The sequence below is a fragment of the Pelophylax lessonae genome (assembly GCF_965119305.1).
Source record: "Pelophylax lessonae genome assembly, chromosome: 3".
NCBI lineage: Eukaryota > Metazoa > Chordata > Amphibia > Anura > Ranidae > Pelophylax > Pelophylax lessonae.
In genome coordinates this window covers 305,990,890-306,005,000 of record NC_138770.1, presented here as the reverse complement: position 1 = coordinate 306,005,000, position 14,111 = coordinate 305,990,890, and the positions used below count along the sequence as shown (strand labels likewise).

At 41.8% G+C, this 14,111-nt stretch overlaps 1 protein-coding gene across 1 annotated transcript in view; it reads right to left on the bottom strand.

Annotated features, from left to right (window-relative positions):
• MUC4 (mucin 4, cell surface associated) overlaps nucleotides 1-11,632 on the bottom strand; it is a gene marked incomplete at its 5' end in the record, with an annotated part of 196,339 nt that extends 184,707 nt beyond the window's left edge. The window contains 6 exons of the mRNA XM_082250869.1: nucleotides 1,373-1,495; nucleotides 1,613-1,723; nucleotides 2,004-2,117; nucleotides 2,244-2,360; nucleotides 8,148-8,264; nucleotides 11,491-11,632. Coding sequence (XP_082106995.1) covers nucleotides 1,373-1,495; nucleotides 1,613-1,723; nucleotides 2,004-2,117; nucleotides 2,244-2,360; nucleotides 8,148-8,264; nucleotides 11,491-11,632 — 724 coding nt within the window. The remainder of the gene's footprint in view (nucleotides 1-1,372; nucleotides 1,496-1,612; nucleotides 1,724-2,003; nucleotides 2,118-2,243; nucleotides 2,361-8,147; nucleotides 8,265-11,490) is intronic.
• Between the last annotated feature and the right edge of the window lie 2,479 nt (nucleotides 11,633-14,111).

Sequence of the window (14,111 nt, the reverse complement as noted above, 5' to 3'; positions counted from 1 at the left end):
TATGTAGGAAGAAGGCAGCAACTCTAAGGCCCCGTTCACACTGGGGCGACCTGTCAGGCGACCTGGTCGCCTGACAGGTCGCCTGCCATAGAGAAGCTGCGGACCCATTCTAATAGGAGCGACACAAGTCACTCCGACTTAGAAAAAGGGTCCGGAGCTTCTTTGGGGCGACCCGGAGCGACCTGCATAGACTTCAATGTTATGAAGTGCGTGCCGGCTGCTCCGAGGTCGCGGTGCGAGCAGCGCGCCGCGACCTATGATGTCGCCCCGGCAAGTAGCGTCGCCCCAGTGTGAACGGGGCCTAAACCAGCGTTTCTCAACTCCGGTCCTCAGGGCACACTAACAGGCCAGATTTTAAGTATTACCTTGGAGAGATGCAGACTAGAATACTGCAAATCACCGAGCAGGACATGGTATCACCTATGATGTGGGGGGTGTGAGGTAGTTGGCGCTGCCTGTGTTATGTTAATCAAGGTGTAATAAGTAGGTGTGTATACCTCATAAATTATTAGTGTGATAATAAAAATCACATTAAATAGATAATAAAACATAAACCATAAATACAAAGACATAAATATAAAGTGCAAATAGTGCAATAAAGTGACAAGTGGTTATGCCTGAAAGAATACTTGGTGGTATTGTTAAAAAACAAAAAATATAAATATTAAGGTGGCTCAAGTGATTGAATGTACAAGGTGATAGTGCAAAAATTGACAAAATCAATAAATTAATAAGAACAATAAAGAATCTATTTATGATAAGGTGGAATAAAATATAAAGGGTAGTGGGTGAGTAAATAGATTTGGAGAAATTAAACTGCTAAATAAAGTGCAACAATACCAAATATGGTATTAAGGTGACTAGTGTGGATATGGGCCCGCTCTGTCCACTGGTTGGTGGGTTATCCAAAAAACACAAAAACGAGATAGTAATATATATAGGTAAATTAGTAGGTGACTAGGGGTAATGATTAAAAGTCCATATAATAGTATTCAGTGCAAAAGTCCAAAGACTTGAATCAAGTGATTTCTTGAGGTGATCCGGAGTGGATGTGCGGGTGAGGAATCTTGTGCTCCCCTCTCAATACAACCCGCACTTACCAGAGCTATGTACCCCTACAGGGGGGACCAGCGTGTATTTAATAATGGGTTTTACTCCTGTATGGCAGGGGTCCTGGGCACTGTTATCATTAGCTGTGGTTTTCCATTTAGATCATCTCTCAAGAATAGTATCTTGGACTCAATGGGATCGATGGGCATGTAAACACTGCAAGCTCTTGTTGTCTACATGTATTTCTGAGTTTCAGAGTATTCATCCATGCTCTAAAGATCTACCTATCTAGAAGCAACTCAAAATAAACATTTAGCTATACCTCTGCAGGTAAATCCATCCCCAATGTATCCAGATTGGCATGTACAATAATATGATCCAACAGTGTTAGTACAGCTTGCATAAGGACTGCATCGGCTTTGTCCATTTATACATTCATTCACATCTGAAACATAAAAGTGTTTATTGGCTTAATCATTTTGTTTCCTAATTGATAACAATTGCTCTGTGATAACAATAGCAACAATAATAATAATAACAATAATAATACATATATTATTACCATCACTACACGTCTTCCCCTGCCAGTTAGATGGACAAAAGCACATGAAATCATTTGTCAGACTAGAGCAGACGCCACCATTCTTGCATGGAGTTCTGGTGCAGACATTATCTGTAATTACAAAAGAAAAGACATGTATGCCAAATATGTTTTTCTTTTTTTTATTTTTTTCTTGTATACTGGCAGCAATATAAAGGCAGAGTCATTCCTGGCTTATTAAAACTATGATCCATCCATCCAACCTCTTTCCATTCACACACAGCCATGCCCACATTTGGACACACCACACCCGTTTTGGCTAAGCTCTGCCTATGTTGGGCCCAATAATTGTTACTTTACCACCCAAATAAGTTCAGCTGTACAACACAAATTTGGATATTGTATTACTTACTTATTTCACAGAACCTGCCAGTGAAACCTGGAGTACAGGTACAGGAGAACGCATTGATGAGATCTTTGCATGTGGCACCATTCCTACAGGGATTGCTCAGACACTCATTAATATCTGTGGGTGTAAAAACAAATATTAGTGAAGTGCACAAACACTATTGCAAACATAAATAAAAAGATTAAAGAGATGCAAAGCAGGGAATATCTACTAATGTTGACTGGAAAGAGTATATTGACTCACTGGTTTGACAGTTGACCCCAGTGTATCCAGGATGACATGAACATTCATAGCTTCCTATAATGTTGGAACAAGTTCCATTACTGCCACATGGGTTAGAAGAAACGCACTCATCGATATCTAAAATGAATTAAATAAGGCATGTAAGATTTAAAAAGCTAGCTACAGGCAATGAAGCAAACCGTAAAATAAAACAATCAAAACAGAATTATTCATGTATATTACAGTTGATGTAATAAAGGAGTAAGACATTTTACTTTGCAAAGTGCATGTTCACTTCGTAAAATGAATGTTCATTTAGCGATAAGGTGAAGCTGCATTCACTTCAATCACGCTAACATGTGCAAGTTAAAATCCAGTTTTTTGGGGGTTTAGTAAACTGCAAAAAAGAAAAACAAAAATCTTCTCCATCCACACTAAGAGTATAATGTGTTAGTATGCATTGCATACTAGCACATGATGAAAGACTTATCTGAAAGCGAAGCCCTCCAGCGGTGCACTTTCACAGCTAACACGGCTTCCATCTTCATCTGGTCTTCATCCCAGGTTCGTGGGCTGCAGCCGTTTAAATGGCCAAGCCGTGATTACGTCACTCCCACGCATGCACACGGGAGTCAAGGCCAAGCCACAGCTCTTTCAATAGGACTGCACGTGGTCCATTGAGAGCGCAGTGCGCATGCGCCGGTGACATAACTGGTACTGCTAAAGTAAATATCTCCTAAACAGTGAACATTTAGGAGATTTTTACTGTATTAATATAATAGGTAAGCTTTATTATAGGCTTCCCTTTAGGTATAAACTAAGAAAAAGGACTTTACTACTACTTTAAGTGGGTAGTATATGATTGGATATTCTGAGTGTACTATTCCTTCCAGTTACTTACTTTTTTCCAAAGATGTAACAATTCAGGACAAATCTGAACAAACTATATGTATGGGGGAGACTAAAGGAATCATGCAATGACTCTATCCTGTAGCAAAAAAAGTAAGTGTACAATTCATTCTCCATATTTCCCTTTTCATAAATTATTATGCCCTATCAGAAAACAGATGAGGGTGGCAGTAGATGTGATAGGCCACATTTTAAATGACTGGGACTATATAGATAGCAAAAGGAAGTTTGTAACCTGTGTACTGAGCTAGGGCATAAGCCAAACTAATTAATCTGAACCCTCTAGTTTATAAGCACTGCCTTCACTAAAGCTGGCCATGGGGGTCATCCGGGTCAGCAGTGTCCAATCAAACAGAGGCTTATCCGATTACATATGAGGAGGTCTATGAGAAATGTGCTTTCTTCCTGTTCTGCACTTTCCCTGGCAGGTGGTTGTGACAGCACTACATGTGTAGGGAGGTCATCCTATGCCTGTCTACACAGTTATATACAGATTTATCACGGTAATAAATATTAAGTTATATGTTGTGTCTATTCAGAGTCAGGATTGATGTGTTGTTTTTACTTGTATTTTGTAGGTTCACTTTAAAGTAAACGTGTCCTTTGGTCATGCAGGTTAAATTACCAGATTTAAATGTTGCCTAATACTTGGTTGTTCAGGCATTAAGTGCTCCATCATAGGAGAATAGGAGAACTGGGCAAGGTTTACATCCTCCCCATGCCCAGAAATGCCCCTTCCCTTTAACCACTTTACCACCGGAGGATTTTCCTGCTTTACGTCCAGACCACTTTTTGCGATTCGGCACTGTGCGGCTTTAACCACTTGCCGACCGCCGCCCGACTATATACGGCGGCGGTCAGCCCCTCCCAGGCAAAGTGACGTACCGGTACGTCACTAGCCTGGGAGCGAATAGGGGGGGAGCGCGAGCCGCCGGAGGCATGCTCCCGCCCCCGCTCGTACCCGAAGAAGCTGTCGCGTGTGACCGGCGGACCCGATCCAATGACAGTAAGAAACACGTCCCTAGGGACACACTTAACCCCTCCCTCTCCAATAAAGTTAACACCTTCCTTCCCAGTGTAATTTTTACAGTAACAGTGCATATGTATAGCACTGATTACTGTAGTAATGTCACTGGTACCCCCAAAAGTGTCAAAAATGTCAGCCAAGGGTCCGATCTGTCCGCCGCAATGTCGCAGTCCCCCAAAAAAAAAAATCGCAGATCGCCGCCATTACTCGTTAAAAAAAAAAATAAAAATGACAAAAATCTTTCCCTTAGTTAGTAAACGCAATAACTTTTGTGCAAACCAATCAAAATACACTTTTTGTGATTTTTTTTACCAAACATATGTAGCAGAAAACAAATTGGCCTAAAATGTTAAAAAATTTTGATTTTTTAATTTTTTTGGGGGGGAATTTCATATAAAAAAATGTGAAAAATATTGTTATTTTTGCAAAATTGTCGCTCTTTTTTTGTTTATAGCGCATGATAAAAAAAATCGCACAGGTGATCAAATACCACCAAAAGAAAGCTCTGTTTGTGGGAAAAAAAGAATGTCAAATTAATTTGGGTACAGCGTCGCACAACCGCGCAATTGTCCGTTAAAGTCACGCAGTGCCGAATCGCAAAATACCCCCTGGTCAGGAAGGGGGTAAAATCTTCCGGGGCTTAAGTGGTTAACTGACAATTGCGTGGTCATGCAACGCCGTACCCAAACTAAATTTACGTCCTTTTTTCCCCACAAACAGAGCTTTCTTATGGTGGTATTTGATCACCTCTGCGCTTTTTATTTTTTGCAATATTAATAAAAAAAGAGCGACAATTTTGAAAAAATAACAATATTTTTCTACTTTGACAGTTAAAAAATATCCAAAATATTCAATTTTTGTCATATATTTAGGCCAAAATGTATTTAACTACATGTCTTTGACAAAAAAATTCTCAATGAGCATATTTTTAACCACTTTAAGACCGGAAGGTTTTACCCCCTTCCTGACCAGGCCATATTTTGCGATTCGGCACTTTGTTACCTTAATGGACAATTGCGCAGTCGTGCGGCGCTGTGCCCAAATTAAATTTATGTCCTTTTTTTCCCCCACAAATAGAGCTTTTGGTGGTATTTGATCACCTGTGCGATTTTTACTTTTTGCGCTATAAACAAAAAATAGCGACAATTTTGGAAAAATAACAATATTTTTCACATTTTTTTATATGGAATTCCCCCCAAAAAAATGTAAAAATCAAATTTTTAAACATTTTAGACCAATTTGTTTTCTTCTACATATTTTTGGTAAAAAAAATCACAATAAGTGTATTTTGATTGGTTTGCGCAAAAGTTATCGCAGCTACTAACTACGGGAAATGTATGTCATTTCTATTGTTTTTTTTTTTAACTAGTAATGGCGGCGATCTGCGATTTTTTTTGCGGGACTGCGACATTGCGGCGGACAGATCGGACCCCTGACTGACATTTTTGACACTTTTGGGGGGTACCAGTGACATTACTACAGTAATAAGTGCTAAAAATATGCACTGTTACTGTAATAATGACACTGGCAGGGAAGGGGTTAACTTTATTGGTGATCTAGGGGTTAATTGTATGCCTGGTGCTTACTGACATGTGTGGGGGGAGGGGATTGAGTGACACAGGCACAGATCGCAGGTTCAGCTATGCTGAATCCTGTAATCTGTGACTGCCTGTCAAAGAGGAGAACCGCCCACTTTGTTTACACAAGCGGGCAGATCTCCACACTCGATCCCCGACGATCGGGGAAGAGCAGTGGTGATCACCGCCTCTCCTCCCCTGGCCCGACTCCCGCTGTGTCTGAATACAGCGGGAGCGAGCCTCTGGCAGCGGGCGCACGCCGCCCACAAGGGGAGGAGTCCAGCGACATAGGTCTACGTCACTGGATGGAATCGAGCCACTTTGCCGCAGTACCAGCTCAGTGAGCGGTCGGCAAGTGGTTAACCTCTTGCCAACCAGCCACCGTAGTTTTGCTGTGGCAGGTCTGCTCTATTACACAAAACTGTGTACACGTATTACAGTGGGGGAGCCTATCAGTGGGTCCGGCGGACGCGATGTCTGCCGGCCACCCACGATCGCTCCCCAGAGAGACAGAACAGTGGTCTGCTTATGTAAAAAAGGCAGACCACCGTTCTGTCACAGATGAACACAGTGTTCATCTATTGAATACATCCCCCACACAGTTAGAAAGTACTCCCTAAGTGCACACTTAACCCTTTGATCGCCCCTGGTGTTGACCCCTTCCCTGCCAGTGTCATTAGTACAGTAACAGTGCATATTTTTAGCACTGATTACTGTAGTAATGTCACTGGTCCCCTCAAAAGTGTCAGTTAGGTGTCCGATCTGTCTGCCGCAATGTCAAAGTCGTGCTAAAAATCGCTGATCGCTGCCATTACAAAAAATTAATAAAAATTACATAAATCTATCCCCTAGTTTGTAGATGTGATAACTTTTACGCAAACCAATCAATATACGCTTATTGGGATTTTATTTACCAAAAATATGTAGCAGAATACATATTGTCCTAAATTTATGAAAAAATTAGATTTTTTAATTTTTTTTTAATTTGGTATGTTTTATAGCAGAAAGTAAAAAAATATTGTCAGAATTTTCGCTCTTTTTTTATTTATAGCGCAAAAAATAAAAATTGCAGAGGTAATCAAACGTTTCAAAAAGAAAGCTCTATTTGAGGGGAAAAAGGACATCAATTTTGTTTGGGTACAGCATCAAACAACTGCGCAATTGTCAGTTAACCACTTAAGCCCCGGAGGATTTGGCTGCTAAAGGACCAGGGGTTTTTTTGCGATTTTTTACTGCGTGACTTTAACGGACAATTGCGCGGTCGTGCGACGCTGTACCTAAACGAATTTGACGTCCTTTTTTTCCCACAAACAGAGCTTTCTTTTGGTGGTATTTGATCACCTGTGCGATTTTTTGATCACGCGCTATAAACAAAAAAAGAGCGTAAATTTTGCAAAAATAACAATATTTTTCACATTTTTTTATATGAAATTCCCCAAAAAAAAAAGTAAAAATCAAAATTTTTTAACATTTTTCGGCCAATTTGTTTTATGCTACCTATGTTTGGTAAAAAAAATCGCAAAAAGCGTATTTTGATTGGTTTGCGCAAAAGTTATCGCGTTTACTAACAAAGAGAAAGATTTTTGTCATTTTTGGTGTTTTTTTTTTTAACGCGTAATGGCGGCGATCTGCGATTTTTTTTTCGGTACTGCGACATTGCGGCGGACAGATCGGACCCTTGACTGACATTTTTGACACTTTTGGGGTTACCAGTGACATTACTGCAGTAATCAGTGCTATACATATGCACTGTTACTGCAAAAATGACACTGGCAGGGAAGGGGTTAACTTTATTGGACAGGGAGGGGTTAAGTGTGTCCTAGGGGCGTGCTTTCTACTGTGTAGGGACATTGCTATTGGTGTAAAAGCAAAGATCAACCGTTCTACATAGTAGAACGGTCAGATCTTTACTTTTACACAGGGAGAACTGACAGGCAGCTTGTTTACACAAGCTGCTCTGTCTTTCTCCCTTCACAGGAGCGATCGCAGTGTGACTGGCGGACATCGAGTCCGCCGGTCACACGCACTGACTTGCCTGTGAACGAGCCGCGGCGGGCGCGCGCCTCGGCGGGCGCGCGCCCGCCCGCTATAGGCTCGCAAGTCAGTGACAGGCGAGTGACGTACCGATACGTCACTCTGCCTGGCCGGGGCTGACCGCCGCAGTATATAGTCGTGCGGCGGTCGGCAACCGGTTAAATGAATGCAGTGTCGTATCGCAAAAAATGGTCTGGTCATTAAGGGGGTAAATCCTTTCGGTCCTTAAGTGAGTAAACTGTTGAACAAAGCAGCAAGGGATGAGGATATGAAGTTTTGGGGGCATGCATCATAAAGAATATTTTGTTTTGCCTTGCATGGGTAAAGGAAAAGATTACTTCAAGATTAGAGAAGATGAGTTCTTAATTTGATACTTACCAATAGTGCATAATGGTCCAGTCCATCCAGGCATGCAAATGCAGGTGTAGGAGCCCTGGGCGTTATGGCAAGTGCCATGCGAGCTGCAGGGATTGTTTCTCACACATTCATTAATATCTAATGGAGCAAGAAAAATATTTTATCTGAACATACAATGGTAGCGCTTATCTAGACCAGTACATTAAAATATACAATCACCGGCACGCCTATTCAACTGCTTGGTAACACAAATTATTAATCAGCCAATCACATGGCAGCAACAGAATGTAGGTGGCTTAAAGAACACTTAATATTGGGTGTGGCTTAAATGGCGTGTGGTTTAATAGAGTCTGAGATGACTTACATAGTGCAGAATGCGGTACTATTAAATAGGGAAAGTACAGTGCAGAGTGTACAGCGGTGGGTAGTATGTGCAGGAGAGGGGTATGGAGTTTTTGGCAGTTAGTGGTATGTGCAGGAAAGGGGTGCGGAGTGTATGGAGGTGGTTAGTATGCTCAGGAGAGGGGTGCAGAGTGTAAAATTGTTTAGTATTTGTTTTTCATTTTTTCAAAATGCATTTTGGGGGCCAGTGGATGGTGTCAGTAGAGCAATAGACAGTGTCAGAATTTTTTTTATTTACTAAAAATTTTTTTATTATTTTTTTACAATTTATTGTTGGATTTTCTTCAAAATGATCGATGGGTAGCGGACAGTGTTAGTAGGGCAGTGGATGGAGGTGAAGTGGCTGTCAGCTATACAGGCAGATCGGCGCTTACTGTTGTCCATCCTGCCGCACCGATCATCCCCCACTGTCAACCAAGTGTGCAATGTGGGTCACAGTGGGCTCCCCTCCTTGGGGCCCTTGTGCAGTGAACACCCTGCACACATGGATGATACTCCACTGGCAGACTGGTTCGAGATGATAGGAAGTAACTCTAATAACCACTCGTTACAACCAAGGTATGCAGAATACCATCTCTGAATACCCAATACATCGAACCTTGAAGCAGATGGGCTACAGCAGCAGACGACCACACCAGGTGGCACTATTGTCAGCTAAGATCAGAAAACTGAGGCTGAAATTCACACAGGCTCACCAAAATTGGACAATAGAAGATTGGAAAAATGTTGACTGTCTGGTGAGTCTCAATTTCAGCTGCGTCATTCAGATGGGTCAGAATTTGACGTAAGCAACATGAAATAATAGATCCATCCTGCCTTGTATCAATGGTTCAGGCTGGTGGTGGTGGTGTAATGGTGTGGGGGATATTTTCTTGGCACACTTTGGGCCCCTTAGTACCAATTGAGCATCCTTTAAACGCCATGGCCTACCTGAATATTGTTGCTGACCATGTCCATCCCTATGACCACAGTGTACCCACTGGCTACTTCTGGCAGGATAATGCACCATGTCACAAAGCTCAAATCATCTCAAACTGTTTTCTTGAACATGACAATCGGTTCACTGTACTACAATGGCCTCCACAATCACCAGATCTCAAATCCAATAGAGCACCTTTGGGATGTGGTGGAATGGGTGTTTTGCATCATGGATGTGCAGCCAACAAATCTGCAGCATCTGCGTGATGCTATCGTGTCAATATGGACAAAAATCTCTGAGGAATGTTTTCAATATCTTTTTGAATCTATGCCACAAATAATTAAGGCAGTTGTGAAGGCAAAAGGGGGTCGAACTCAGTACTAGCAAGGTGTACCTAATAAAATGGCTGGTGTGTGTAGAAGTACTTTCAAGTATGCAGTACAAGTGGCTTTGAAACAGGAATCAGAGAGGTTGCAATTACTATGAGTTTTAGATACCCGGGGTTTCAGTGGGTCCCCCAACAGCAAAACAAATCACAGCATCACTCTCTCTTATTCCACTTTGGTTTTCTTTCTTCTTGATTGGCCTCCTATTAGTATCAGCACTCAGGTACAGTACTATGCTTTCTGTACTAAACAAAGTGAGCATGATCTACTTTTTTTACCTCAGCAATCAAACATCCATTTTGGTAACATTTTAAAAAAATAAAGTATTTTTCTTAGGCTACCCTACTGTACTTGAAGCAACCACAGAATTTCCCATGCCTAAAATGTTTGCTTTAGGCAAAATATTGCAATAGAAAGCAACACTGTATATTCTTTTAATTTAATTTGTAATGGAATTTGCAAATTATCATCTATGCTGATATTTAGGGGTAAATTTATAAAGCATTCTTTAAACATTAATTGCAGGTGAACCTTCCTGGTGCATTTGTTTTAAATGACAATGTTTGGCTTACTACCAGTGAATGTTTGATGAAAGTCACAGTCACTGCTTAATAAATATACCCCTTAATGTCATGTCAAGTGAAAATGTCTCCCACTCCTACTATAGCTTCAGTACAATTTGAGATACGTGCATACAGGGCTTTTTTTTCCCCAAAGAATAGGTGCAGGAACTCCACCTTTTTGAGTCACCCAATTTCTACGTCCCCACCGATCTCCAAGGACTGTTCCTTGGTTCCACACCCTGCCTCACCTCCCAGTATTTTATAGAGAATACAGAACCAAGTATTATTTTATTATGCCAAGTAATTTGTATGGAATCTGGTAATGATAACAAGAAAAGCAGTAAAATAGATCCCATGCAGCCAGCAACAACAATATAACCTTCAACAACAATATACCCCCCAACAACAATGAACCACCCGCAGCAAAATACCCCCCAGCAACAATAGACCTCCAGCAGCAACAACAGATCTCCCCACAGCTAGCAACAATAGACCGTTACCTCAATCATTTTTCCTAGAAACAACTGACCCCTAGTAACATAAAATCCACCCCCATCATTAATAGACCCCCCTCTAGTAACATTAGACTTCCCCAGCAACAATAGATTCCCTGTGCAAAAAAAGATCCCCTCCAACTATAATAGATCCTCCAGCAGTAAGCATCAGTAGACCATTTAACACACCCCTCTACCCCCTTACATACATTCAGTGCTGGAGGTGCCGGAAAACTGCATTCCCCACATTCCTGCTGAAAAAAAGCCCTGGATACATACATGCTTAGATGCTAAAGTCAACCCCACACTCTAAACACTGTAACAGCATGGCCTGGCAACAAGCAGACAGTGATGTAAATTTCCTTTTGAATGCCCTGTGTGTATACAATGAAGGTTCTCTGCTGGACATGATTGTGTTGTGCATGCACCTATGCATTAGGTGACTGCATTGGAGCTCTTCGACCAGATTTAAAAAACAGTTTCTCAAAAACCTTCTAATTCATTTGTTATCCCTTGATGAATGTTAGAACTATTTGACAAATGTTAATAACTGAAAAATGCTGTATCTAATATCAATTGGAAACTATTGCTATGACTTACCTGTGTTACACGTGGATCCCTCCCATCCAGCATTGCCCAGGCATACAGAGTTATACAGAGTATTATAACACTGACCATGAACACAGGGAGAGAGCTTTTGCAACTTAGGGGGGCATTGGGGAATATGGTAGGCTGTAATCATTGCAGCACATGCTGTAACCCAGTGGTCCTCAACTCCGTTCCTCAGGGCCCACTAACAGGCCAGATTTTAGGTATTACCTTGGGGAGATATATGAATATATTGTTTGATGGACTTTATTATTTGATTTATTTTTTGAATGTCATTTATTTGTATCAGCATTTTTTGTTTATCTTGTGAAGTCATATATACTTTGTGTCATGCCTCCAGCATAAGGAAATAATTAATGCTATTGGAACTTGTAATACCAATATGGTCCACAAGATGCCACTGTGACATAGACTGTTGTACAGTACTTTATGGTACTTCCTGTACTCTATTGCTGGATATTAGTTCCACCCCTCTCTGAGAGAATCTCCATTTTAGATTTACCTCAGGAAGGAGCAGACAGCACCTGAGGTTGCTGTGGGAAGATTCCTGAACCCCCTTTGAAGCATCGCTGGTATGCTCAGAACTGTCAGTTATATACTCAATGCATATATTGTTTGTGTTTGTACACTGATTGTATGTTTATCTGTTTATTCACAGTTTCACCTCATATTCACAATCCTATTCGCATATCCATTCTGACTTGTAACCTGTTCATGTGACCACTATTCTATCTCTGGAATAAAGCCTTAAGTTACAAAAGGACTGGTTATTGCAGGATTAAAGGTTTAGCTGTATGTTGAGCTGCACACACCTGGGGCATATGTGTAGTGAGAACAGAACAGTGAAACAGCGGCTATCCAGCAAGTGGGATTTAGGACAGCGACTATACAGAGGCCTGCTACCCTGCCAGCGCAGTCATCTGCATATGCAATATAGCAGTCTCTACACAGTCAAGCCTTCCTGCAAGCAGCATGTCACATAGCCAGTCATCCTCACTCAAGACAAGGTCTCGAGTTTCCGGCTCCTCTAGATCTTCCTCCGCAAGCAATGCACTCGCCATAGCACGTGCGAAAGCTGAAGCCGCCAAGGCGCGAGCAGCCTTTACTGAGCAAGAAATGCAGATTAAACAGGAGAAAGTAAGGATAAAAAAAGAGACAGTGGAAGCTCTCCTAAAAGCAAAGACAGAGGAAGCTCTCCGAAAAGCAAAGACAGAGGAAGCCCTCCTAAAAGCAAAGGCAGAGGAAGCCCTCCTAAAAATGCAGAAAGAGGCAGAGGAGGCCCTCATAGAAGTAGCCCTAGAGAAACTCGCCGTAGAGAAGGAAGTAGCAGAAGCCATAGCTGAAGCAGACGCCTTAGAATTAGCTGTATACCCGAGAAGTGAACGCAGCAGACGCAGCAATATTCTCGATCCAGCAGCTGAAACTTCAAATTCTCTACAACAAACTTCAGATTACATCAATCAACACTTTAAAACAAGCAGTGTCAAAGATGATGTCAAAGAGACAAGCCAAAGACACTCCAATGTACCGCCGTAAGTCAGTGATAAGCCTCAAGCCTGCAAACGGGAGAAATCCGTGCAAAGTGACATCTCCTACAACAGACTCCCCATAAGTGAGATAATCGCCCTCCAGAACCAACACCCAAGCCAGAACGGTACATCAGAGGACAGCTCAGTGCCAGCAAAAGGTATGACTACACACAGCCATCTTACCATGACAACACACAATAGGCTAACCAAGCCACCATAGACTTTGCAAGGTTCTTTGCACGACGCGAGTTAGTCACCAAAGGACTTAAAAAAAGTTTAATGACCGCCCTGAAAACTACAGAGCCTGGCGGTCATCCTTTCAAAACACTATCAGAGACTTAGGGCTATCTTGCAGCGAAGAGATAGACCTCCTGATCAAATAGCTTGGAAATGAGTCTGCCGAGCATACCAGGCGAATCAGGAAATAAATATAAACTACCCAGACACTGGTCTTAGAACAATCTGGGATAGACTTGATGAGTGGTATGGTTCAGCAGAAGTAGTAGAAAATGCATTATTCAAAAGACTTGATAACTTTCCCAGAATACCTAGCAAAGCCTACCATAAACTTAGAGAGTTAAGTGACTTGTTAATGGAACTTCAAGTAGCTAAATCCGAGGGAGACTTACAAGGACTTGCATTCCTTGACACAGCCAGAGGTGTCAATCCCATTGTGCAAAAGTTACCCTATAACTTGCAAGAGCAGTGGATTACACACGGATCCCGATATAAAAGACAGCATGATGTTCCATTCCCTCCTTTTTCTGTTTTTGTGGACTTTGTGTGCCAGCAAGCTAAAACAAGAAATGATCCAAGTTTTGATTTTACGCTGTTGTGTGCTGCTCCTGTGGGAATTAATCCTCGCAAACCTCCAGTAGCAGTACACAAAACTAACGTGTCTCCTCCAGGTTCCTTTCACAGGTCTGCCAACTTCTCTAACTCAGAGACAAAAGTCAACGATCCTGGTAAGCAGTGTCCCTTGCATCGGAAGCCACATCCTCTCCTAAAATGCAGAGCCTTCAGAGAGAAAACCCTGCAGGACCGCAAAGCCTTCCTCAAGGAGAATCACATCTGCTACAGGTG